Source organism: Rana temporaria, chromosome 3, assembly GCF_905171775.1.
Source record: "Rana temporaria chromosome 3, aRanTem1.1, whole genome shotgun sequence".
Classification (NCBI taxonomy): Eukaryota; Metazoa; Chordata; class Amphibia; order Anura; family Ranidae; genus Rana; species Rana temporaria.
In genome coordinates, this window is record NC_053491.1 from 465111994 (window position 1) to 465133587 (window position 21594).

The following is a 21594-nucleotide window of genomic DNA, read 5'->3' on the forward strand; positions in this document are numbered from 1 at the left end:
AGAAGCTTTTTAAAGTGACCCTGTCATGAACAAGGTACAAGGGTTGCCACTGATGACCTCCTTTGATAATTGCTAGAAGCCTGACTACCACCCTGACCCAAAACAAGTATACAGATAAGGGTTTCAATACTTTGCTACGACTTTACAGAACTGCAAAGTTCCAGATCTGACTACTAAAGCCATCAGCATAGGTCCCAATTGTCTGCGATTTCGAAGGACTGTCCCTCATTCGGAAAAAAATTCCCTCTGGTCCCCTTTTCCTCATAAGGTCGCGTACACACGGTCGGTCCAAACCGATGAAAACGGCCTGAAGTCCAGTTTCATCGGTCCAAACCGACCGTGTGTATGGCCCATCGGTCTGTTGTCCCTCGAACAAAAATTATAGAACTTGCTTTAAAATCGAACCGATGGACGGCTGACCATAGGTCAAAACCGATGGTTAGTACACAAAAGCATCGGTTCAAAACCTGCGCATGCTCAGAATCAAGTCGACGCATGCTTGGAAGCATTGAACTTAGTTTTTTTCAGCACGTCGTGTGTTTTACGTCACTGCGTTCTGACCCAATCGGGTTTTGAACTGATGGTGTGTACGCACATCAGACCATCAGTCTGCTTCAGCGGTGAACCGATGAAAAAGGTCCGTCGGACCATTCTCATCGGATGGATCGACAGTGTGTACGCGGCCTAATTTGTCCCTCATTTTGGTCTGATCTATATAGTTGTACATGAAATGCACTACTTATCAATCAAAAAGTGTTACCCAGTGCTAAACCTTTCATCCGATTTCTAAATTGCTGCATTTGTAAATTCCAAAAGCCAGTATAAAGGCACTTGTGGGTTTAACCAATCTTTTTTTTGTACAATTCACCTCTAATGGTCGGAATTTCTGACAAGAAAAGTTCGATGTGAGCTTTTGGTCGGAAATTCCGACCATGTGTAGGCTCCATCTGACTTTTTCTGTCGGAACTTCTGACAACAAAAATTTAAGAGTTGGTTCTCAATTTTTCCGACAAGAAAATTTCTCGGAGGAAATTCCAATCGCCTGTATGCAATTTCATGCATGCTCGGAATGAAGCAGAAGAGCCTATTGAACTTCATTTTTCTCGGCTTGTCGTACGTGTTGTATGTCGCCGTGTTCTTGATGGTCGGAATTTTGTGTGACTGTGTGTATGCAACACAAGTTTGAGCCAACATTCCGTCGGAAAAAAATCCACGTTTTTTTTTTGTCAGAATTTCCGATCGTGTGTACGCGGCATAAGGGGGAGTGTCAGGGGTGTGTGTCATATGCCTACATACATTTGCTTATAGGTGTCCCTCATTCCCATTTCAGAAAGTTGGAGCGGTCAGCATATTGCATTCTCAGAAGGAAGCCAGCAATGGCAGCTCCCATATTCCTCCTGGAAAAGATTTGCCACCGATGGTGGGGGGGAAGTTTTTTGACAGCAAAATGGATGGAGGAATCTGTGCTGCTACTGTATTCAAGTGGCACCCATGGCTGCTTGAATACCCAAACATTGACTGCATCTGAGTGGATGCAGTCATTGTTCGGCTTTCAATTTTTTTTATCCAACTCCTTCAATTTTTCACCTTATTAAAAAATAAAAATGATTGAAACATTTTCAAAGTACAGGTTGTAACATAGAGAACCACGCAGATTTAAGGAAGACATTACTGGTTTCCAGGACTATTGCTGTGAATAGCAGAAGTCTATGAGTGAACATGGTAGACATCCAAGGATATTTCAAAAGGTGAGCTGATGATGCAGAGATGGTCCGACTTCTTAATTCTTTTAGTTGGGTATTGTAGAGCCAGGGCCACCCACAGCTTGAATTATGGCTGAAGCAACATGATTTGGCCAAAACTCGAGCCATGTATGGCCAGCTTTGGTCTTCAAGATAAAGCAGCCATTAGGCTTGGTGGCCAGATCCTGAAGCAAGGATGGATATAAGAGAAGGCAATAATAAAAAGAAGCTGTACTCTTTTTTTTAGTTCATTTTTTACCCCACAAAATATATGTTTTGTGCTTGGAATTACTGAATTTTTTGGCAACGATTTGAACTATAGAAGCCTAAGGGGGAAGGATGCTAAGACCAGGGATTCCAAGAAGTCTGGCGAGATCAGAACTGGACAGTAATAGGATAAAACCAAACTGACCGCAGCGTGTGACATTGACTGGTAATGAAAGGGAAGTGCCAGCGCGTGCGACAGGAAACATTGCGTATTGGTCACAAGGAGACGGTTACAAGGGACCCGAAAGCAGAACTGACTTCATCATTGGAACCGTGCCTCTATGTCACTAAAGCCACGTCACGCCTTACAATTTCGCATTAGTAACAGTTAAAGAAGGGCTGTACTGTTAATTCCTGGACAGCTTCAGGTATATCACAATGTTCAATAATAAATATGTAAAGTGGAAATCTATTTCAAAGTCTCTATTATTTGTTTCTGGATGAGTAAGACCTGGAGGTACATTGAGCCTTCAGTGATGTTCATGTTGGGGTCAGTGAACCTATCTATGGATGAAAATATGTCTGTCCTCGAACCCTAGAGGGTGATGTTACATGTGTACAATTACAGCACTCTCAGATATATTCATGGGCCAGTGCATACTTAAACATGAATGGCTCGTTGTGTGTTTAGGCCAAGGTGTCCAGTCTTCATTCCCACCAATGTGTAAGGCCTGGTGGTACATTGAGCTTTTAGTCCTGGTCTTGTTGGGGTCAGTGCCATCTGGAATCTATGGATGAAAATATGGCTGTCCTTGGACCCTAGAGGGTGACGTTAGAGGGGTACAATCACAGCACCCTCAGACATCTGCACATGGCAGTAGATACCTAAACATGAATGGCTCGTTGTGTGTTTAGGCCAAGGGTTTCCAAGTGGGTAAAAGGCCATTATTAGATTGTAATACAGACCACTAACTGCCAACAAAAGGCTCAATGGGGTACATTGGAGGCATCTGACCAGGGATGGACCGGCCATTCGGACTACAGGGAGTTTCCCGGTGGGCCGATGGCTCAGTGGGCCGGCTTCAGTGACAGCAGACCGTCGCCCCATCCGCTCCTCTGTCTCTCCCTTTCTCACAGTGCTCACCTCCTCTCCCTCCCTGCAGCGCTCACCTGGGCGGGAACAGAGAAGCAGGGGGAGGACCAGAGGAGCAGGGGTATGACAGAGGAGCATGGGGAAGGGGACAGACAGCTGACCCAACAGCTATGGCCTGGGCGTTTCTCACTTCTGCCTAATCTTATCCCAACTGATTCTTTGCCCCGGGTGAAATAATGTCTAGCTTCCCCACTGGTACTGCCTATAAAAGTACCAGTACCAGCCGTTCTACTCTAATAAAGTAGAACCGCTAGTGGCTAGTGAAGGGGGAGAATGGGCTTGGGTGGCCGGGGAGGGGGGGTGTGGGAGTTGTCCGGCCGCCATGGGAGAGACCTGTCAAAGTGGGCCAGTCTGGATGATGTCCAGGGCCAAATTTTTGTCCCAGTTCAGCCCTGCATCTGACCACCAGTGGGTTAAGAGGCCATTATTAGCATGCAATATAGACAAGACAATCAATGGGGTATATTGGAGGCAGCTGACCACCGTTATTAAAAGGCCGTTATTAGAGTGTAATACAGACCACTAACTACAAACAAGAGGATCAATGGGGTACGTTGGAGGCAGCTGACCACCAGTGGGTTAAGAGGCCATTATTAGCATGTAATACAGGCCACTGACCACCAACAAGAGGGTCAATGGGGTATACCGGGGGCAGTGGTGTGGGAGCCTCTTATAAGTGTGTAATACAGACCACTGACCACCAACCTGGGAAGCAAGGGGGTTCATTGGAGGCAGCTGACCACGAGTGGGGAAGGGGGATATCGTAAATGTGCAAAACAGGCCACTGGCCACCCTGACGAGCATTTTAATTGCAGGCAGCTGAGCATAGATAGTGTAGGATATTATATGTGTGTAGTACCACAAACTTGAAAATCAAAAGGGTTTATTAAAGGGAGCTTACCACCAGTGGTGTAGGGGGGGCTATAGTAAGCATGCGATAAACGTCAGTGGTCACCAATGCATTTTCCCAACGTACTAGGAATCAAAAGATGGACTCTTTCAGCACCAGAAAACAGCCCTAGTTTGATTCTAATCTCTTGGATCTCCACAAAAATCTACTGACTGCCCCTGGGGAAATTTTGGGAAAGATCCACGATCATTTGCTTTTGTTTCTGACATTTAACACGGTGGCAAAGAGCTGTGACAAAAAGTGGAGGAGGGTACAGTGGTACAGTCACCAACGATCAATTGTTCTCAGCTAGTACAGTTTATCCCATAATCGCGTATGTGACTAATCAACATTTCCTGCTTCCGTGTCGTTTTTTTGGATGCAGCCCTGTGACCAAAAATAGCGTAATTGTTGATTGTTATATGTAAAACAATGGCAGCTTATGGCTGGGATTAACTGCACTAGGTAAAAACTGGTGACTGTACCATAGCGCCTTCCTCCACTATTAATCACAGCTCTTCGAAACCAAATAATAACCCCCAGCCAGCCATTGTTTGATTACATATAATGATTTAACCACTTCAGCCGCGGAAGAATTTACCCCCTTCCTGACCAGAGCACTTTTTGCGATTTGGTACTGCGTCGCTTTAACTGACAATTGCGCGGTCGTGCGACGCTGTACCCAAACAAAATTTACATCCTTTTTTTCCCCACAAATAGAGCTTTCTTTTGGTGGTATTTGATCACCTTTGAGGTTTTAACCACTTCCATACCGGGCCTATTTTGGCACTTCTCTCCTACATGCATAAATCATATTTTTTTTGTTAGAAAATTACTCAGAACCCCCAAACACTATATATGTTTTTTTAGCAGACACCCTAGGGAATAAAATAATTTTTCAAACACCTTTTTTTGGGGAAAAAAAACGGTTTTGTGAATTAAACAATAACAAAACAGTAAAGTTAGCACAATTTTTTTGTATAATGTGAAAGATGAAGTTACGCCGAGTAAATAGATACCTAACATGTCACGCTTTAAAATTGCGCACACTCATGGAATGGCGCCAAACGTCAGTACTTAAAAATCTCCATGAGATTTCAGTGCAGCAGAGGTAGAGAACACATACCTATATTTTCACCTTTATTTTTCTGTAATGCCACCATTCGAAAGTAAGCAGTAATGTTTTTTACCGAATGGACATGGTGTCTTAACCACTTCACGCCAGACAGACGTCCCTGGACGTCCTTGACTTTCAAGGGGGATATCTGAATGATGGGTGCAGCTACAGGCATCATTCAGATATCACTATTTTCAGCCGGCGATTCTCTACACCATAAGCACAATCATAGCAGCAGTTCTGCCGCTTGATCATTCTTATAGGTGACGGGAGGGAACTCCCCCCCCTTCCGCCGCCTTACGGTGCTTCTCCTCTGCCATCGGGAGCCCGGAGAAACGATCGGCCGGCGCCGGATGATAAGCATAGAGATTTCTGGTGACCAGATTCCTATGGCCGTCGGAGGTCAAGGCGTGACGTTATGACGTCACGCCCGGGTACCTGGAAGTAAACAAAGCCGCAATCGCGGCTGTTGGCATGAGATTGGTGAATTTTTTTTACAATCTCATGCTTTTCAGCCTGGAGGAGAGATGTGGGGTCTAATTGACAATGGATGTTTGTTTACATTCCTTTTAATAGGAATAAAAGTGATAAAAAAATTTTTTTTTAAAAAGTGCAAAAATAAAAAAAATTAAGTTAAATAAAAAAATTAAGGGGCAGATCCACAAAGGTATTACGCCGGCGTATCTCTTGATACGCCGCGTAAATTTCAAATTTTGCGCGTCGTATCTTTGTTTTGTATTCTCAAAACAAGATACGACGGCATCTCGGCTAGATTCGACAGGCGTACGTCTTAGTACGCCGTCGGATCTAAGCTGCAATTTTTCGGCGGCCGCTAGGTGGCGTTTCCGTCGAATTCCGCATCGAGTATGCAAATTAGCTAGTTACGGCGATCCACGAACGTACAACCGGCCGGCCGGCGCATTTTTTTACGTCGTTTGCTTTCGGCTTTTTCCGGCGTATAGTTAAAGCTGCTGTTATGAGGTGTACTCAATGTTAAGTATGGCCGTCGTTCCGGCGTACGATTTTGAATTTTTTACGTAGTTCGCGAATAGGGATTTGCGTAGAATGACGTCACCGTCGTGAGCATTGGCTTGTTCCGGGTTAATTTCGAGCATGCGCACTGGGATACGACGTATTAACATAAAACACGCACCATCACAGAGATTTGAATGGCGCGCCATTATGCTGCCAAAGATACACTACGCCGCCGTAACTTACGGCGCAAATTCTTTCAGGATTCGAAAAAAAAAGAACAAAGTTACAGCGGCGTAGTGTATCTTAGATACGCTGCACCTGGAGCAGAGGTACGTGGATCTGCCCCTAAATATATATATATTTTTTATTTAAAACACCCCTGTCCCCGGTAGCTCGCGCTCAGAAGCGAACACACACGCAAGTCCCGCCCACATATGTAAATGCCGTTCAAACCACACATGTGAGGTATTGCCCCGTGTGTTAGAGCGCCAGCAACAATTCTAGCACTAGACCTCCTCTGTAACTCTAAACTGGTAGCCTGTAAAAAAAAATTAAGCGTCGCCTATGGAGATTTTTCAGTACTGAAGTTTGGCACCATTCCATGAGTGTGCGCAATTTTAAAGCGTGACATGTTAGGTATCTATTTTCTCAGCGTAACATCATCTTTCACATTATACAAAAAAATTGGGCTAACTTTACGGTTTTGTTATTTTTTAATTCATGAAACCATGTTTTTCCCAAAAAAAGGTGTTTGAAAAATGATTGCGCAAATACCGTGCGAGATAAAAAGTTGCAATGACCGCCATTTCATTCCCTAGGGTGTCTGCTAAAAAAACAGTATATACATATATATATATATATATATATATATAGGCCCAGATCCACGTACAGCGGCGTATCTTTGAGCGGGCGTAACATATCCGATTTACGTTACGCCTCCGCAACTTAGAAGGGCAAGTGCAGTATTCTCAAAGCACTTGCTCCGTAAGTTGCGGCGGCGTAGCGTAAATAGGCCGGCGTAAGCCCGCCTAATTCAAATTGTGAAGAGGCGGGCGTGTGTTATGTAAATTAACCATGACCCGACGTGATTGATGCTTTTAACGAACGGCGCATGCGCCGTCCGTGGACATATCCCAGTGTGCATTGCTCCAAATATGCCGCAAGGACGTATTGGTTTCGACGTGAATGAAATTACGTCCAGCCCCATTCACGGACGACTTACGCAAACAACATAACATTTTTACAATTCGACGCGGGAACGACGTCCATACTTAACATTGGTACGCCGCATGTACGCCTCATATAGCAGGGGTAACTTTACGCGGGGAAAAGCCTAACGTAAACGGCGTATCTGTACTGCGTCGACCGGGCGTACATTCGTGAAATTGCGTATCTAGCTGATTTACATATTTCTAGGTGTAAATCAGCGTACACGCCCCTAGCGGCCAGTGTAAATATGCAGTTAAGATCCGACGGCGTAACAGATTTACGCCGGTTGGATCTAATAGAAATCTATGCGTAACTGATTCTAAGAATCAGGCGCATAGATACGACGGCTCGAACTCAGAGTTACGATGGCGTAACTCCCCAGAACGTACAGCTCTGTACGCCTTCGGATCTTAGGATGCAATACTTCGGCGCCCGCTGGGTGGAGTTTGCGTCGTTTTCCGCGTCGGGTATGCTAATTAGCTGTTTTCGGCGATCCACGAAGGTACGCGCGTTCGTCGCATTCTCTTACGTCGTCGCTAGTCGGCTTTTCCTGTCGTAAAGTTGCGATTGCTATTTAGGTGGTGTAAAATTAGACAGCCCATGTTAAAGTATGGCTGTCGAATTTCAATTTTTTTTTGTTTTTGCGTAAGTCGCCCGGGAATACGAAGGTACATAACGCGCGTCGCCGTTCAAAACATTAAGTCGGGGCGACGTCATTTCACGCAAAGCACGGCGGGAAATTTCGAAACGGAGCGTGCGCAGTACATTCGGCGCGGGAACGCGCCTAATTTAAATGATACACGCCCCATTTGAATTAGGCGGGCTTGCGCCCGACGGCTTTACGCTACGCCGCCGCAAGTTTACAGGCAAGTGCTTTGTGAATCAAGCACTTACGCTGAAAACTTGCGGCGGTAAATGGGATACGTTACGCCGCCGGATTTCTACATGAATCTGGCCCCAAGTGATCAAACACTGCTGGGCGCTCGGTTCTCAGAGCTCTGTGAGCAGAGAGGTGGGAAGGGTTGGCAAAGGTTTTCAGCTGCCTGCTGAGAGGCTGAGCTAGGTGCCGGTCCAGGCTCTTGGGTGGTCAGCATTGACCGGCTCTGTGATCTCAGCCAACAGCAGGCTTCAGCCCACTGTCAGCTGAAAACAGGTCACAGGAGTGCAGAACAAACTGTACTCCTGTGATCCATAGGAGAAGTACAGCCAAATTAGCTTTGTCTGTACTTCTTCTTTAACCACTTCAATACAGGATTTGCCCAGGACAATTTTCAGCTTCCAGCGCTGTTACACTTTGTATGACAATTGCGCGGTCATACAACACCTTTTGGTGGTATTTGATCACCACTGGGTTTTTTTTTGCTTAACAAACGAAAAAAAGACCGAAATAAAAAAAAAAAAAAAAAATGTGATGGGATAAAGGCATCTACACGCAGTGGGGTAGATTCAGAGAGCAATTGCGTCTGCGTAACCATAGTTACGCAGCGCAATTGCTTACTTGCGCCGGCGTATCGAATGCTCCTGATTCAGGAACCTCGATACGCCGACTGCAGCCTAAGATATGCCTGGCATAAGGCTCTTATGCCCGCATATCTTAGGCTGCATTCTTACGCAGGCCGCTAGGTGGCGTTCCCGTAGTGGTCAGCGTAGAGTATGCAATTGCATACTAACACCGATTCACAACGTTGCGCGAGCCCTGCGTAACGCAATTTACGTAGTTTGCGTACGTCGGGTTTCGTGTAAGGTTGCACATCCTAATAGCACGCGCAGCCAATGCTAAAGGATACCCGTCGTTCCCACGTCGCGATATTTGAAATCTACGTCGTTTGCGTAAGTGATTTGTAAATGGCGCTGGACGCCATTCACGTTCACTTTAAAGCAAATGACGTCCTTGCGACGTCATTTGCCGCAATGCACGTCGGGAAAGTTTCACGACGGAGCATGCGCTCTACGCTCGGCGCGGGAGCGCGCCTAATTTAAATGATTCCCGCCCCCTACGGGATCATTTACATTAGGCGCCCTTACGCAGGGCAAGTTTACACAGCGCAATTTACGGAGCTACTGCTCCGTGAATCGCGGGTAGCGCAGTAAATTTGTGGGGGCGCAGGGCAAAAATGCTGCCCTGCGCCTCCGTAAATAAGGGGCAAATCTACCTGAATCCGGGCCAGTGTCTTTGTAGGATGTACGCAGGGTGGGATTCTGCCCGCTCACTAAGTCTGATGATACCAAGCCTCAAGGGTGTAGGATATGTCCCGGGGATGATGAGAGTGACCCCCGATAGTCACTCGGCCCACAGGGACCTGGCAATGGTGGATCTGCCTGCAGGTGTGTTGCTCACTCGCTGAAGACTCTCCACACTATCCAGGCAGCGGTGCCTGCTCGCATTCCCCAGAGCGGCCGGGTCCTTGCTCTCAGCTGAAGGCCAGGGTTCCAAGTGAGCGAGATCCTCCCGGACCAGGCTATTTATCTCCCAATCATTCTTCTCTCTCCCTGTCAGCTTGAACTTGTATTCTGAAGAAGCACTGGCTCCAATGTAAATCCTGGCTCTCTGGACCACATATCCCATGATCCCCTGCTTTCAGTAGTGGTCTCTCTCTCTCTCTCTCTGCCTTCAGGAAATGATGACACAGTGTCCAGGCTAAGCACTAGAGCAGCTACAAATACTGCAGCTGCTGACTTTTAAAATAAGGACACTTACCTGTTCTGGGTGCCTACGAGGTCGGCACCCGAAGCCAATCTGTCCCTCGGATCTCGGGTGGAGGCGCTGCCACCTTCGGTAAGGGAATCAGAAAGTGAAGACTTGCAGGTTCACTTCCCGACTCCCTACTGCGCATTCGCAGTAGGACACCCACTGGTGCGCTCTGTGTGCTATGTTACTACTCTCCTTGGGGCATCCAAATGTGTCCCGGGTCTTTTGTAATCCTATAGGGCCAGATTCTCAAAAGAGATACGACGGTGTATCTCTGTTTTTGGCCCCGGGTATCTATGCGCCTGATTCCTAGAATCATTTACGCATAGATACGGCGTAGATCCGACAGGTGTAAGTCACTTACACTGTCGGATCTTAGATGTAATTCTACGCTGGCCGCTAGGTGGCGTTTACGTTGCTTTCTCATTTGACTATGCAAATGAGCCTGATACGCCGATTCCCGAACGATTTTGCGCCGCCTCGTCGTCGTTTACGTCGTTTCCGTAAGCGTAAGGTTACCCCTGCTATATGAGGGGTAACCTTACGTCAGTCCGCCGTATGCCATGTTAAGTATGGCGTTGGGTCAGCTTCGTCGTTTCCGTCGTTTTATTAAGTCGTTCGCGAATAGGACTTTACGTCAATGACGCTCACGTCGGATTCATTGACGTTTTCCGTCGTGAGCTGGAGCATGCGCACTGGGCTATTTTTACGCCCGGCGCATGCGCAGTTCGATCGGCGCGGGGGGCGCGCTTAATTTAAATACAAGCCGCCCCCTTTGAATTACGCGGCCATACGCCGGGCCATTTACACTACGCCGCCGCAAACTACGGAGCAAGTGCTTGGAGAATACGGCACTTGCTCCAGTAAGTTGTGGCGGCGTAGTGTAAATGGCTTACACTACGCCGCCGCGGATTCTATGTGAATCTGGCCCATAGTGTTTACTGCAAAAAAAATTGCCCTGTGCCGCAAAAGTGTTCGGGTTTGGCTTGAAGAAAAGGTGGCAACCCTACTCTGTATTGTCAGTTGGGCATACCAGCAGGCCACAACCTGGTTACAGCTTGCTTCAAGTCCATCACCACCACCTTAATCCAGCCTTTTTCAACCAGGGTTCCTCATTAGGTTGATAGGGGTTCCTTATGATTTTTTTTAAGCTATCTGTAAACGGAGGGGAGTGGGGTTCCCACTGACCACAAATATAAGAAGCATCCTTCCTACTGACCATCGCACTAATGTACTGTGAGCTGTAGATACAGCAGGAGTTGCCGGAGATCGGAAAGTTATTTCAAGGGTTATTAACCACTTCCATACGGGGCACTTATACACCTTCCCGCCCAGACCAATTTTGCTGTTGCACTTTGAATAACAATTGCGCGGTGATGCTACACCGTACCCAAATGAAATTGTTATCATTTTGTACCCACAAATAGAGCTTTCTTTTGGTGGTATTAGATCACCTCTGGGATATTTATTTTCTGCAAAAAAAAAAAAAAAATGAACAACATTTTTGAAAAAAAAACTTTTTTTTTGTTTCTGTTATAAAACATTGTAAATAAGTACGTTTTCTCCTTCACTGATGGGCACTGATGGTACTGCACTGACGGGCACTAAAAAGGCGGCATTGATGGGCACCGATGAGGTGGCACTGATGTGGTGGCATTGATGGGCGCTAATATGCGGCACTGATTGGCGGCACGGAGAGGCGGCATGGATGGGCTTGGATAGGCGGCACGGATAGGTGGCACAGATGGGCACAGATAGGCGGCACGGCTGAGCATGGATAGGCGGCACGGATGGGCATGGATAGGTGGCGCGGATGGGCACGGATGGGCACTGATAGGCGGCACGGATGGGCACTGATTGGCGGCATGGATGGGCACTGATAGGCGGCATGGATGGGCACTGATAGGTGGCACGGATGGGCATAGATGGGCACTATTGTATGTGTTGTACTAATGGATGCCAATCAGTGCCAAACAATGCCTGCCAATCAGTGATGACCATTGCGGCACTGATTAGCATCCATTTTTTGTGTCCTTCTCATCCCTGGTGGTCTAGGGTGGCATACCTTTTTTTTCTAATCCCTGGTGGTCTAGTGGGCATCCCTGATGGTCCAGTGGGCATCCCTGGTGGTCCAGTGGGCATCCTCGGGGGGCTGTGCTGATAATCGATCAGCACAAACCCCCCCTGTCACAGGAGCAGCCGATCGGCTCTCCTCTACTCGCGTCTGAAAGATGCGAGTGAGGAAAAGCCGATTACCGGCTTTTCCTGTTTACATCGTGATCAGCCGTGATTGGACACGGCTGATCACGTGGTAAAGAGTCTCCGTGAGAGACTCTTTACCTTGATCGGTGTTGCGGGGTGTCAGACTGACACCCTGCAACAACGATCGCCGCGATGCGCGCCCCCGGGGGCGTGCAGCGGCTCAGAATCCTGAGGACGTCATATGACGTCCAGTCAGGATTCTACAACCACTTTGCCGCCGTCAATCTGTCATTGGCGGGCGGCAAGTGGTTAATAAGGTTAAAGTGGATGAAAATTAACAGACTTCCAGATAAAACCCTGTCTAAATTAAAAGTCCGAAAGCCTCTCTCCTTGCTTTGAGTGACAGGTTATTTACATATCTAGCTTGGACATGTTTATCATATGTTAGGTTATGTTTATCATAATATGAGGTGATCCACAGTAAAGAAAAAGTGAGAAATCCACCCCTCCCCCACATAACACATCCTGGTAATATACAAAGACCTGTGGATCACCTCATATTATGATAAACATAACATAACATATGATAAACATGTCCAAGCTAGATATGTAAATAACCTGTCACTCAAAGCAAGGAGAGAGGCTTTCGGACTTTTAATTTAGACAGGGTTTTATCTGGAAGTCACTGAACAATAAAAGAGGATTGCTCAGAGCTGGATTAACTCTGTGTGGCAAGACTGGGCACATATGATAGGAAATCTTATACTCTACATTGTGACATAAAAAAAATCACCATGGAATGTGGAGGCGTTGACTGTCAAGAACATCCTTGGTGTCGGGAGGTCTGCATAGGTGTTAATCCCTCACATCTATATGGCCGAATGTGTGAATTGTCTAATCATTGGGGTATGTGGAAGACAAATGGTGTTGAAGGCCCCCACCTGTGTTCAGAAATGGTTGTACATAGATGGCTTCTTTCATATGAACCTGTAGTAAAATCAGGGGTGGACTGACCATTGAGGCACTCGGGCACTGCCCGAGGGCCCCATGCCACTAGGGGGCCCCCATCAGGGTTGCCAGGCTCAGTAAAACCAGGGACAGTATGTAAAAATCTGTGTTTTTTTACATCTGTCCCTGATATGTCAGAGACCGACATGCTTTTGATGTGAAAATCTCGAGATTTTAGCTGCCCCGCCCCTGCACTGCCTCCTGGCATGGTGGCCACCTGTAAGCCGGGGGCCCCATAATCTTCTATTGCCCGGGGGCCCCAAGAGTTGTCAGTCCGCCCCTGGGTAAAATGCCATTTTTCAGGGTGTTGGTGACACCAGCCTTGTATAACCCTTTTATGACTTAAGCCCCTCTCACACGATCGGACCGTTCAGGTCCGCCTGTCAGTTTTGTCGGCGGACCTGAACGGCCGCTCCATGCAATCCTATGGAGCGTCGGATGTCAGCGGAGACATGTTCGCTGACATCCGACTCGATCCGATCCGCCAAAAGACATATGGCGATACATCCCTATCCGTCCATGGCGGATCGGATGATGCTATCCGTTTTCATCAGATCTCTCCATAGGAGACAGCGGCGCTGCACAGGCCCCTCCCAGTTCAGTGAGCAGCGGAGATCTGCGGAGAGATCTCCCTCTGAGCTGGCGGACTCCGTAGCAATGGCATGCGCCTCGTGTGAAAGAGGCCTAAGCCTAGTTCTGACATTTGGGGGCAGATCCACGTAGATCGGCGCATTAATCCGCCGGGTGTAGCGTATCCAAGATACACTACGCCGCCGTAACTTTTTTTTTTTCCGAATCCTCAAAGAATTTGCGCCGTAAGTTACGGCGGCGTAGTGTATCTTTGGCGGCATAATGGCGCAGCATTCAAATCTCTGTGATGAGGGCGTGTTTTATGTAAATACGTCGTGACCCGACGTAAACAACGTTTTTTTTAACTGCGCATGCGCCGTCCGTGGGGGTATCCCAGTGCGCATGCTCGAAATTAACCCAGAACAAGCCATTGCTCACGACAGTGACGTCATTCTACGCAAATTCCTATTCGCGAACGACTTACACAAACAACGTAAAAAATTCAAAATGCGAGGCGGGAACGACGGCCATACTTAACATTGAGTACGCCACCATAGGGGGGGATTTCCGAGCGGGTTTTAGCCACATTGGTGGTTATCCCTGGAAAGCCGACCGCCCGCTCTAAAAAAAACGGTACCAGGACAATGCCTGCAGCTGCGGGCATCATCCCGCTATAATCCCCTAAAGCCGAGCCCGGCGCGAAGGGGATAACTCATCCCCATACATAGGAGCCATGCTTGAATCTTTTTTTTTATTAACTTTATAAAATCCTATCTGGCTGCGGGTTACACTATAAAGTATTGTTCAACTACAAAGAGGCTTATGTAGAAAAGAGTGGACTTACAATCAACGGTGGGGGGGGGGGTCAGTATGAGTTGACATAATACAAAGGATGTAATGCTGAGAGGTGACATGTTAGAACATTCTGTGCTTGTTTGCTCCATCCATTGTGTTGTGTGTATGGGCGGAGCACTTACCCTGTGCTCCTCTGAGGAGGGGTCAGATGCAGAGCTGTCAACACAATAGGTGATGCAACTTTTTCCTGGGAACTTCTCTGGAAAAAAGAAAGAAAGCTCCACCCCAGAACTGATAAGAGTTTTACTGTTAACTGCTGCCAAGCCACAGATTGTCTACTCAACAACCGTTTTAGCTCTTTCAGAAATTAAACGTTTTTGATTAAAGCATTTGCAGAGTATGGAATATTCCAGGATGTCAATAAATCAATAAAATTATGTGATAGACCAGGGGTCTCCATACTTTTAAAGCAAAGGGCAGGTTTACGGTCTTTCCAACTTCAGGGGGGTCGGATTCTGACAAGTTGGGGTAGAAAATGCCCCAGGACCGAGAATCGGTAAGAATAAACATGGCCCCAGTGTTGGTGGGCAGTAGGAGGAGGAATAGTGCTCCATCATTGCTATTAGTCTAAGGCCTCGTACAGACGACCCAACATGTCCGATGAAAACGGTCCGCAAACCGTTTTCATCGGACATGTCCGCTGGGATCATTTGGTCTGATGGCTGTACACACCATCAGACCAAATTCCGCGTGGACAGAATACGCGGTGACGACGCGGCGACGTGACGGCGACGATAACGCGGCGAAGTTCAATGCTTCCACACATGCGTCGAATCACTTTGACGCGATGCGCGGGTTCTCGGGCCAGCGGACATGTCCGATGAGTCGTACTGACCATCGGACATGTCCGGCGGACAGGCTTCCAGCGGACATGTTTCTTAGCATGCTAAGAAACAGTTGTCCGCTGGAAACCTGTCCGCTAGGCCGGAAAATTGTCCGGTCGGCCCTACACACGACCGAACATGTCTGCTGAAACTGGTCCGACGGACCAGTTTCAGTGGACATGTTCGATCGTGTGTACGAGGCCTTAGAAATAGTGCCTCATTGTTGGTGCAATTGGGAGGAATAGTGCCTCATATCATTGGGAGCAATACTGCCCCAAGGGCCGGATGAAGGCTCGCAAAGGGCCACATACGGCCCTTGGGCCGCAGTTTGGGGACCCCTGTGATAGACCAACACAAAGTGGCGCGCGCATTTGTATTCAGCCCCCCTGAGTCAATACTTTGTATTCTCACCCAGCTGACACAGGGCAGCTGCCCGGCATGGGATCTAATGGAGATTACTGTAGTAGGGCTCTCTAGCTCTTATAGGTTAGAAATATTTGCCAGCACACCATGGAACAACGTAAATAGCGTCCAAACGGATGATTTATTGCATGATCACAACACAAAGAGAGTGCAACGTTTCGGAGCCACGTAGAGCCCCTTCGTCAGGCATGTGATGACATGCCTGACGAAGGGGCCCTGTGTGGCTCTGAAACGTTGCACTCTCTTTGTGTTGTGATCATGCAATAAATCATCCATTTGGACGCTATTTACGTTGTTCCATGGTGTGCTGGCAAATATTTCTACTGTAACGTGCACCAGTATCCAGCTGGTTGTTGCTATGCGCACCCAAACCCAAGAGCTTATCCAGGAATGTGTGCGATGGGAATATGGAGTATAGCTCTTATAGGGATCCCACAGATATGTCACCTACATACTTACATTGGTCCAAGCTGGAAGAATGGAACTACAGTGGTACCTCGGATTGCGAGTAACGCGGTTAACGAGCATTTCACAATACGAGCACTGTATTCAAAAGGATCCTAACTCGGTTTGCGAGTGTTGTCTCGCAATACGAGCAGCATTCAGGCCAAAGCGGTGTGCAGTACAGCGTTTGGCCTGAGGTGGGGGGGCGGAGCCGAACGGTGCAGATCGCAGCCGATCGGCGCCGTTCGGAAATGCACGGAAAAGCCAGAGGACAGTTCGGCTGACCTCGGCAAACTTTGGGAACGGAGTCATTCCGAGGTTTGCCAAAGTCAGCCGAGGTGTCCTCAGGCCTTTCTGAGGCTCTCCGGCGCCCCCCTCCCACCTCTGGCCCCATGCGGTATTGCATGCCATTGAACTCAATGCGGAACAAATTATTTTAGTTTCCATTGACTTCAATGGGGAAACTCACTTTGATATGCGAGTACTTTGGATTACAAGCATTCTCCGGGAACGGATTATGCTCGTAATCTGAGGTTCCACTGAATAATAAACTGCCATACCTGGTATAAAGTTAGTAAGTTGTTCATAATTTCCCACATTGTACAAAATGTGTCGTCTCTTACAATCTAAGCCTACAAGGGATAGACTTATATTGTATCAATACCCTTTTTGTTTTGAATGGAGTAGTTAAGAGTTAGGACCCATGTCTGTCTGTCTACTCGACACGTTGAATGTAATGCCAACTTTTTTCCGAAATGCCTAATTTGCATGCCAGCTTGTTCCTGGTATATCAGTAAGCACAGGAAGCCCTGCAGGTTTAATGATTGAGAAAGACCAGTGACCAGCTGTTATCGCTTTAATAGGAGACTATCAGCAAACAGCCACGGCACTCAATCCTACGTCCTGGCTACTTGACTGTGCAATCACCTATTTGGATTGTAGCCCTATTTTCTCCCTCTGGTGGAGTTTGTCCCTTCCATCACCTCTCTGCCTCCTTCTTAACCACCCTACAATAGTAGTATATTTGCCTATTTTGGTCCACTTTCACTTTCCTTCTTTGACTGTCTGTGTTTCGATTCCTCTCTAACCACATCCTGAATCCCGTCCGACCCCAACCTTTCCGAATTTCAGATTATATTCTGGGATAATCTCTCTTTTCTCATCACATCTTTCCTTGCTGTTCCAGCTCTTAAGCCTTAAACTAACAATTCTCTGTTCATCATCACATCCGGTCCGAGTTACGATGCAGTAATCTCTTCATCTCCATCTAATTTACCTCGCCTTGGTAACATTTTCAAAGCAGAGAGGTTGGACGCTGAATGATGCAGGCGGCGGTAATGTGTGGTGGGGTCCCGGGGCTGGCCCGGGGCTTGTGGGGGGGAACAGGTGCTTGGTTGGGGGTTCTTCTGTGTCTTATGGCTCTGGTGTACCAGTCGATTCATCTGGACAGTCTTCAGAGGGAACTTTCTCTAGTTCACAAGAGTCGAGAAGCCTCTAAACTGCAGGTGAGTGGAAATTCACTTTAAATTTTCACAGTTTTTCCCAGCCATATGCAGGGCCGTATTTAAGGCAGGGCAAAAGGGGAAGCTGCCCTGGGCCCTGTCATTGTTGTGGGTCCCAAAGCAGCTGCCTCATACTTGCCAACTATCCAAGTTTAAATTCCCTTGTCCCTTGAAGTCTTAGTCCTGTGCTGTGTCCTGATATCTCAGTGTGAAGTGCTGCTACTAATGCTTCCCAGCTCTGCCCTATTGTTGTGTACAGATGACTCACCTGCAGACTCTGTTTACATGTAAATAACCATCATTCATTTGTAAATAACGGGAGCATTCATATGTAAATAAAGGGAACATGTATATGTAAATAAAGGGAGCATTCATATGTAAATAAAGGGAGCATTTGTATGTAAATAAAGGCGACATTCATATGTATATAAAGGGAGCATTTGTATGTAAATAAAGGGAGCATTCATATGTAAATAAAGGGAGCATTTGTATGTAAATAAAGGCGACATTCATATGTATATAAAGGGAGCATTCGTATGTAAATAAAGGGAGCATTCATATGTAAATAAAGGGAGCATTTGTATGTAAATAAAGGGAGCATTCATATGTAAATAGAGGTAGCATTCATATGTAAATAGAGGTAGCATTCATATGTAAATAGAGGTAGCATTCATATGTAAATAAAGGTAGCATTCATATGTAAATAAAGGTGGCATTCATATGTAAATAAAGGGAGCATTTATATGTAAATAAAGGTAGCATTCATATGTAAATAACGGGAGAATTCATATGCAAATAAAGGGAGCATTCATATGTAAATAAAGGGAACATTCATATGTAAATAAAGGGAGCATTCGTATGTAAATAAAGGGAGCATTCGTATGTAAATAAAGGTAGCATTTGTATGTAAATAAAGGGAGCATTCCATATGTAAATAAAGGGAGCATTCATATGCAAATAAAGGGAGCATTCATATGTAAATAAAGGGAGCATTCATATGTAAATAAAGGGAGCATTCATATGCAAATAAAGGGAGCATTTGTATGTAAATAAAGGGAGCATTCATATGTAAATAAAGGGAGCATTCATATGTAAATAAAGGGAGCATTCATATGCAAATAAAGGGAGCATTTGTATGTAAATAAAGGGAGCATTCATATGTAAATAAAGGGAACATTCATATGTAAATAAAGGGAGCATTCGTATGTAAATAAAGGTAGCATTTGTATGTAAATAAAGGGAGCATTCCATATGTAAATAAAGGGAGCATTCATATGCAAATAAAGGGAGCATTCATATGTAAATAAAGGGAACATTCGTATGTAAATACAGGGAGCATTCGTATGTAAATAAAGGGAACATTCGTATGTAAATACAGGGAGCATTCATATGTAAATAAAGGGAGCATTTGTATGTAAATACAGGGAGCATTCATATGTAAATAAAGGGAGCATTCATATGCAAATAAAGGGAGCATTCATATGTAAATAAAGGGAACATTCGTATGTAAATAAAGGGAGCATTCATATGTAAATAAAGGGAGCATTCATATGTAAATAAAGGGAACATTCATATGTAAATAAAGGGAGCATTCGTATGTAAATAAAGGGAGCATTTGTATGTAAATAAAGGGAGCATTCATATGTAAATAAAGGGAGCATTCATATGTAAATAAATGGAGCATTCATATGCAAATAGAGGGAGCATTCATATGCAAATAAAGGGAGCATTCATATGTAAATAAAGGGAGCATTCATATGTAAATAAAGGGAACATTCATATGTAAATAAAGGGAGCATTCGTATGTAAATAAAGGGAGCATTTGTATGTAAATAAAGGGAGCATTCGTATGTAAATAGCAGAGGCTGGCAGCATTTGTATGTAAATAAAGGCAGCATTCATATATATATCATGACCCTCTGCAGTGAAGAGATGATGTGCTGTAACCTCTAGCAACCAGTCAGTGAGCAGTATTACTGTACGGTAATCTCTATAAACCAATTAACAAGTAGAAATCATGTGCTGTAAAAAATAGCAACTAATCAGTGAGCCGTAATGTGTGCTGTAACCTCTAGCAACCAGTCAGTAAGTGGTAATGATATGCTGTAACCTCTGGCAACCAATCGCAATCACTGCCTATCCTCATACAGTAAACTGATTTTAAGTCTAGCTGATATTTATTGTATGTCTCAGAGCAGGTGGAGGGCAAAATTGCATGGGGGGCCCCAAGAATTTTTTTGCCCAGGGTCCAATCAACATTAAAGACGGCCCTGGCCATATGACTGGTATTTTCTACTTTCATTGGCTCTCACTGCTGGAAATACATAGGGGTAGATTCATAAAGAAGTTAAGCTGGCGTATCTATTGAACTAACTTCTAGGTTGCTCCGGCGTATCTTTTTTCTGTATTCAGAAAGCAAGATACGCCGGAATTTGGCTAAGATCCGACTGGCGTAAGTCTATTACGCAGTCGTATCTTAGTTGCATATTTACGCTGGCCGCTAGGTGGCGCTTCCGTCGATTTACGCGAGGAATATGCAAATTAGGTAGATACGCCGAGTTGAATTTTGATAATTTTACGTTGTTTGCGTAAGTCGTCCGTGAATGGGGATGTGCGTAATTTACGTTCACGTCAAAAGCATTGGCTTTTTGCGGGTTAATTTGGAGCATGCGCACTGGGTTACTTTCACGGACGGCGCATGCGCCGTTAGTCAAAAACGTAATTTACGTGGGGGTCATGTTTTATTTACATAAAACACGCCCACCTCTTCACAATTTAGGCGCGCTTACGCCGGCAGATTTACGCTACGCCGCCGTAACTTAGGGTGCAGGTTCTTGGTGAATACAGAACCTGCCTCACTAAGTTACGGCGGCGTATCGTATCTGAGATACGCGACGCCCGCAGAAAATTAAGCCAATCTACCTGAATCTACCCCATAGTTCCCAACTGTCCCTGATTTGGAGCAATGTCCCTCTGTCCCTCATTTCTCCTCATTTGTTCCTCATTTTGGTCTGATATATAAAAAATACAGGGCCAGATTCATGTACAAATCCGGCGGCATAACGTATCCCATTTACGTTACACCGCCGCAAGTTTTCAGCGCAAGTGCTTGATTCACAAAGCACTTGCCTGTAAACTTGTGGCGGCATTAAGCGTAAATACGTCCGGCGCAAGCCCGCCTAATTCAAATGGGGCGTGTATCATTTAAATTAGGCGCGTTCCCGCGCCGAACGTATTGCGCATGCTCCGTTTTGTAATTTCCCGCCGTGCTTTGTGCGAAATGACGTCGCACCGACAAAATTTTTTGAACGGCGACGTGCGTTACGTCCTTTCCTATTCCCAGACGACTTACGCAAAAAAAAAAAAATTCAAAATTCGACGCGGGAACGACGGCCATACTTTAACATGGCTAGTCTAAATTTAAGCCATTGAAATAGCATCCGTAACTTTACGACGGGAAAAGCCGATGTAAGAGAATGCGACGAGCGCGCGTAGGTTCGTGGATCGCCGTAAACAGCTAATTAGCATACCTGACGTGGAAAACGACGCAAACTCCACCCAGCGGGCGCCGAAGTATTGCATCCTAAGATCCGAAGGCGTACGAGGACGTACACCTGTCGGATCTTACCCAAATGCCGTTGTATCTTGGTTTGAGGATTCAAACTAAAGATACGACGCGGGAAATTTAAAAATACGCCGGCGTATCAGTTATCTATCAAAAAGTGTTTTCTAGAGCTAAACATTTTAATCTGATTTCTAAATGGCTGCATTTATAAATTCCAAAA

The 21594-nt window shown here is 46.0% G+C and overlaps 1 protein-coding gene across 1 annotated transcript in view; it reads left to right on the forward strand.

Moving 5' to 3' along the window:
* Nucleotides 1–21594, forward strand: part of LOC120930622 (tumor necrosis factor ligand superfamily member 12-like) — a 103227-nt gene that overhangs the window by 39866 nt on the left and 41767 nt on the right. Inside the window, exon 8 of the mRNA XM_040341798.1 lies at nucleotides 17627–17812. Coding sequence (XP_040197732.1) covers nucleotides 17627–17812 — 186 coding nt within the window. The remainder of the gene's footprint in view (nucleotides 1–17626; nucleotides 17813–21594) is intronic.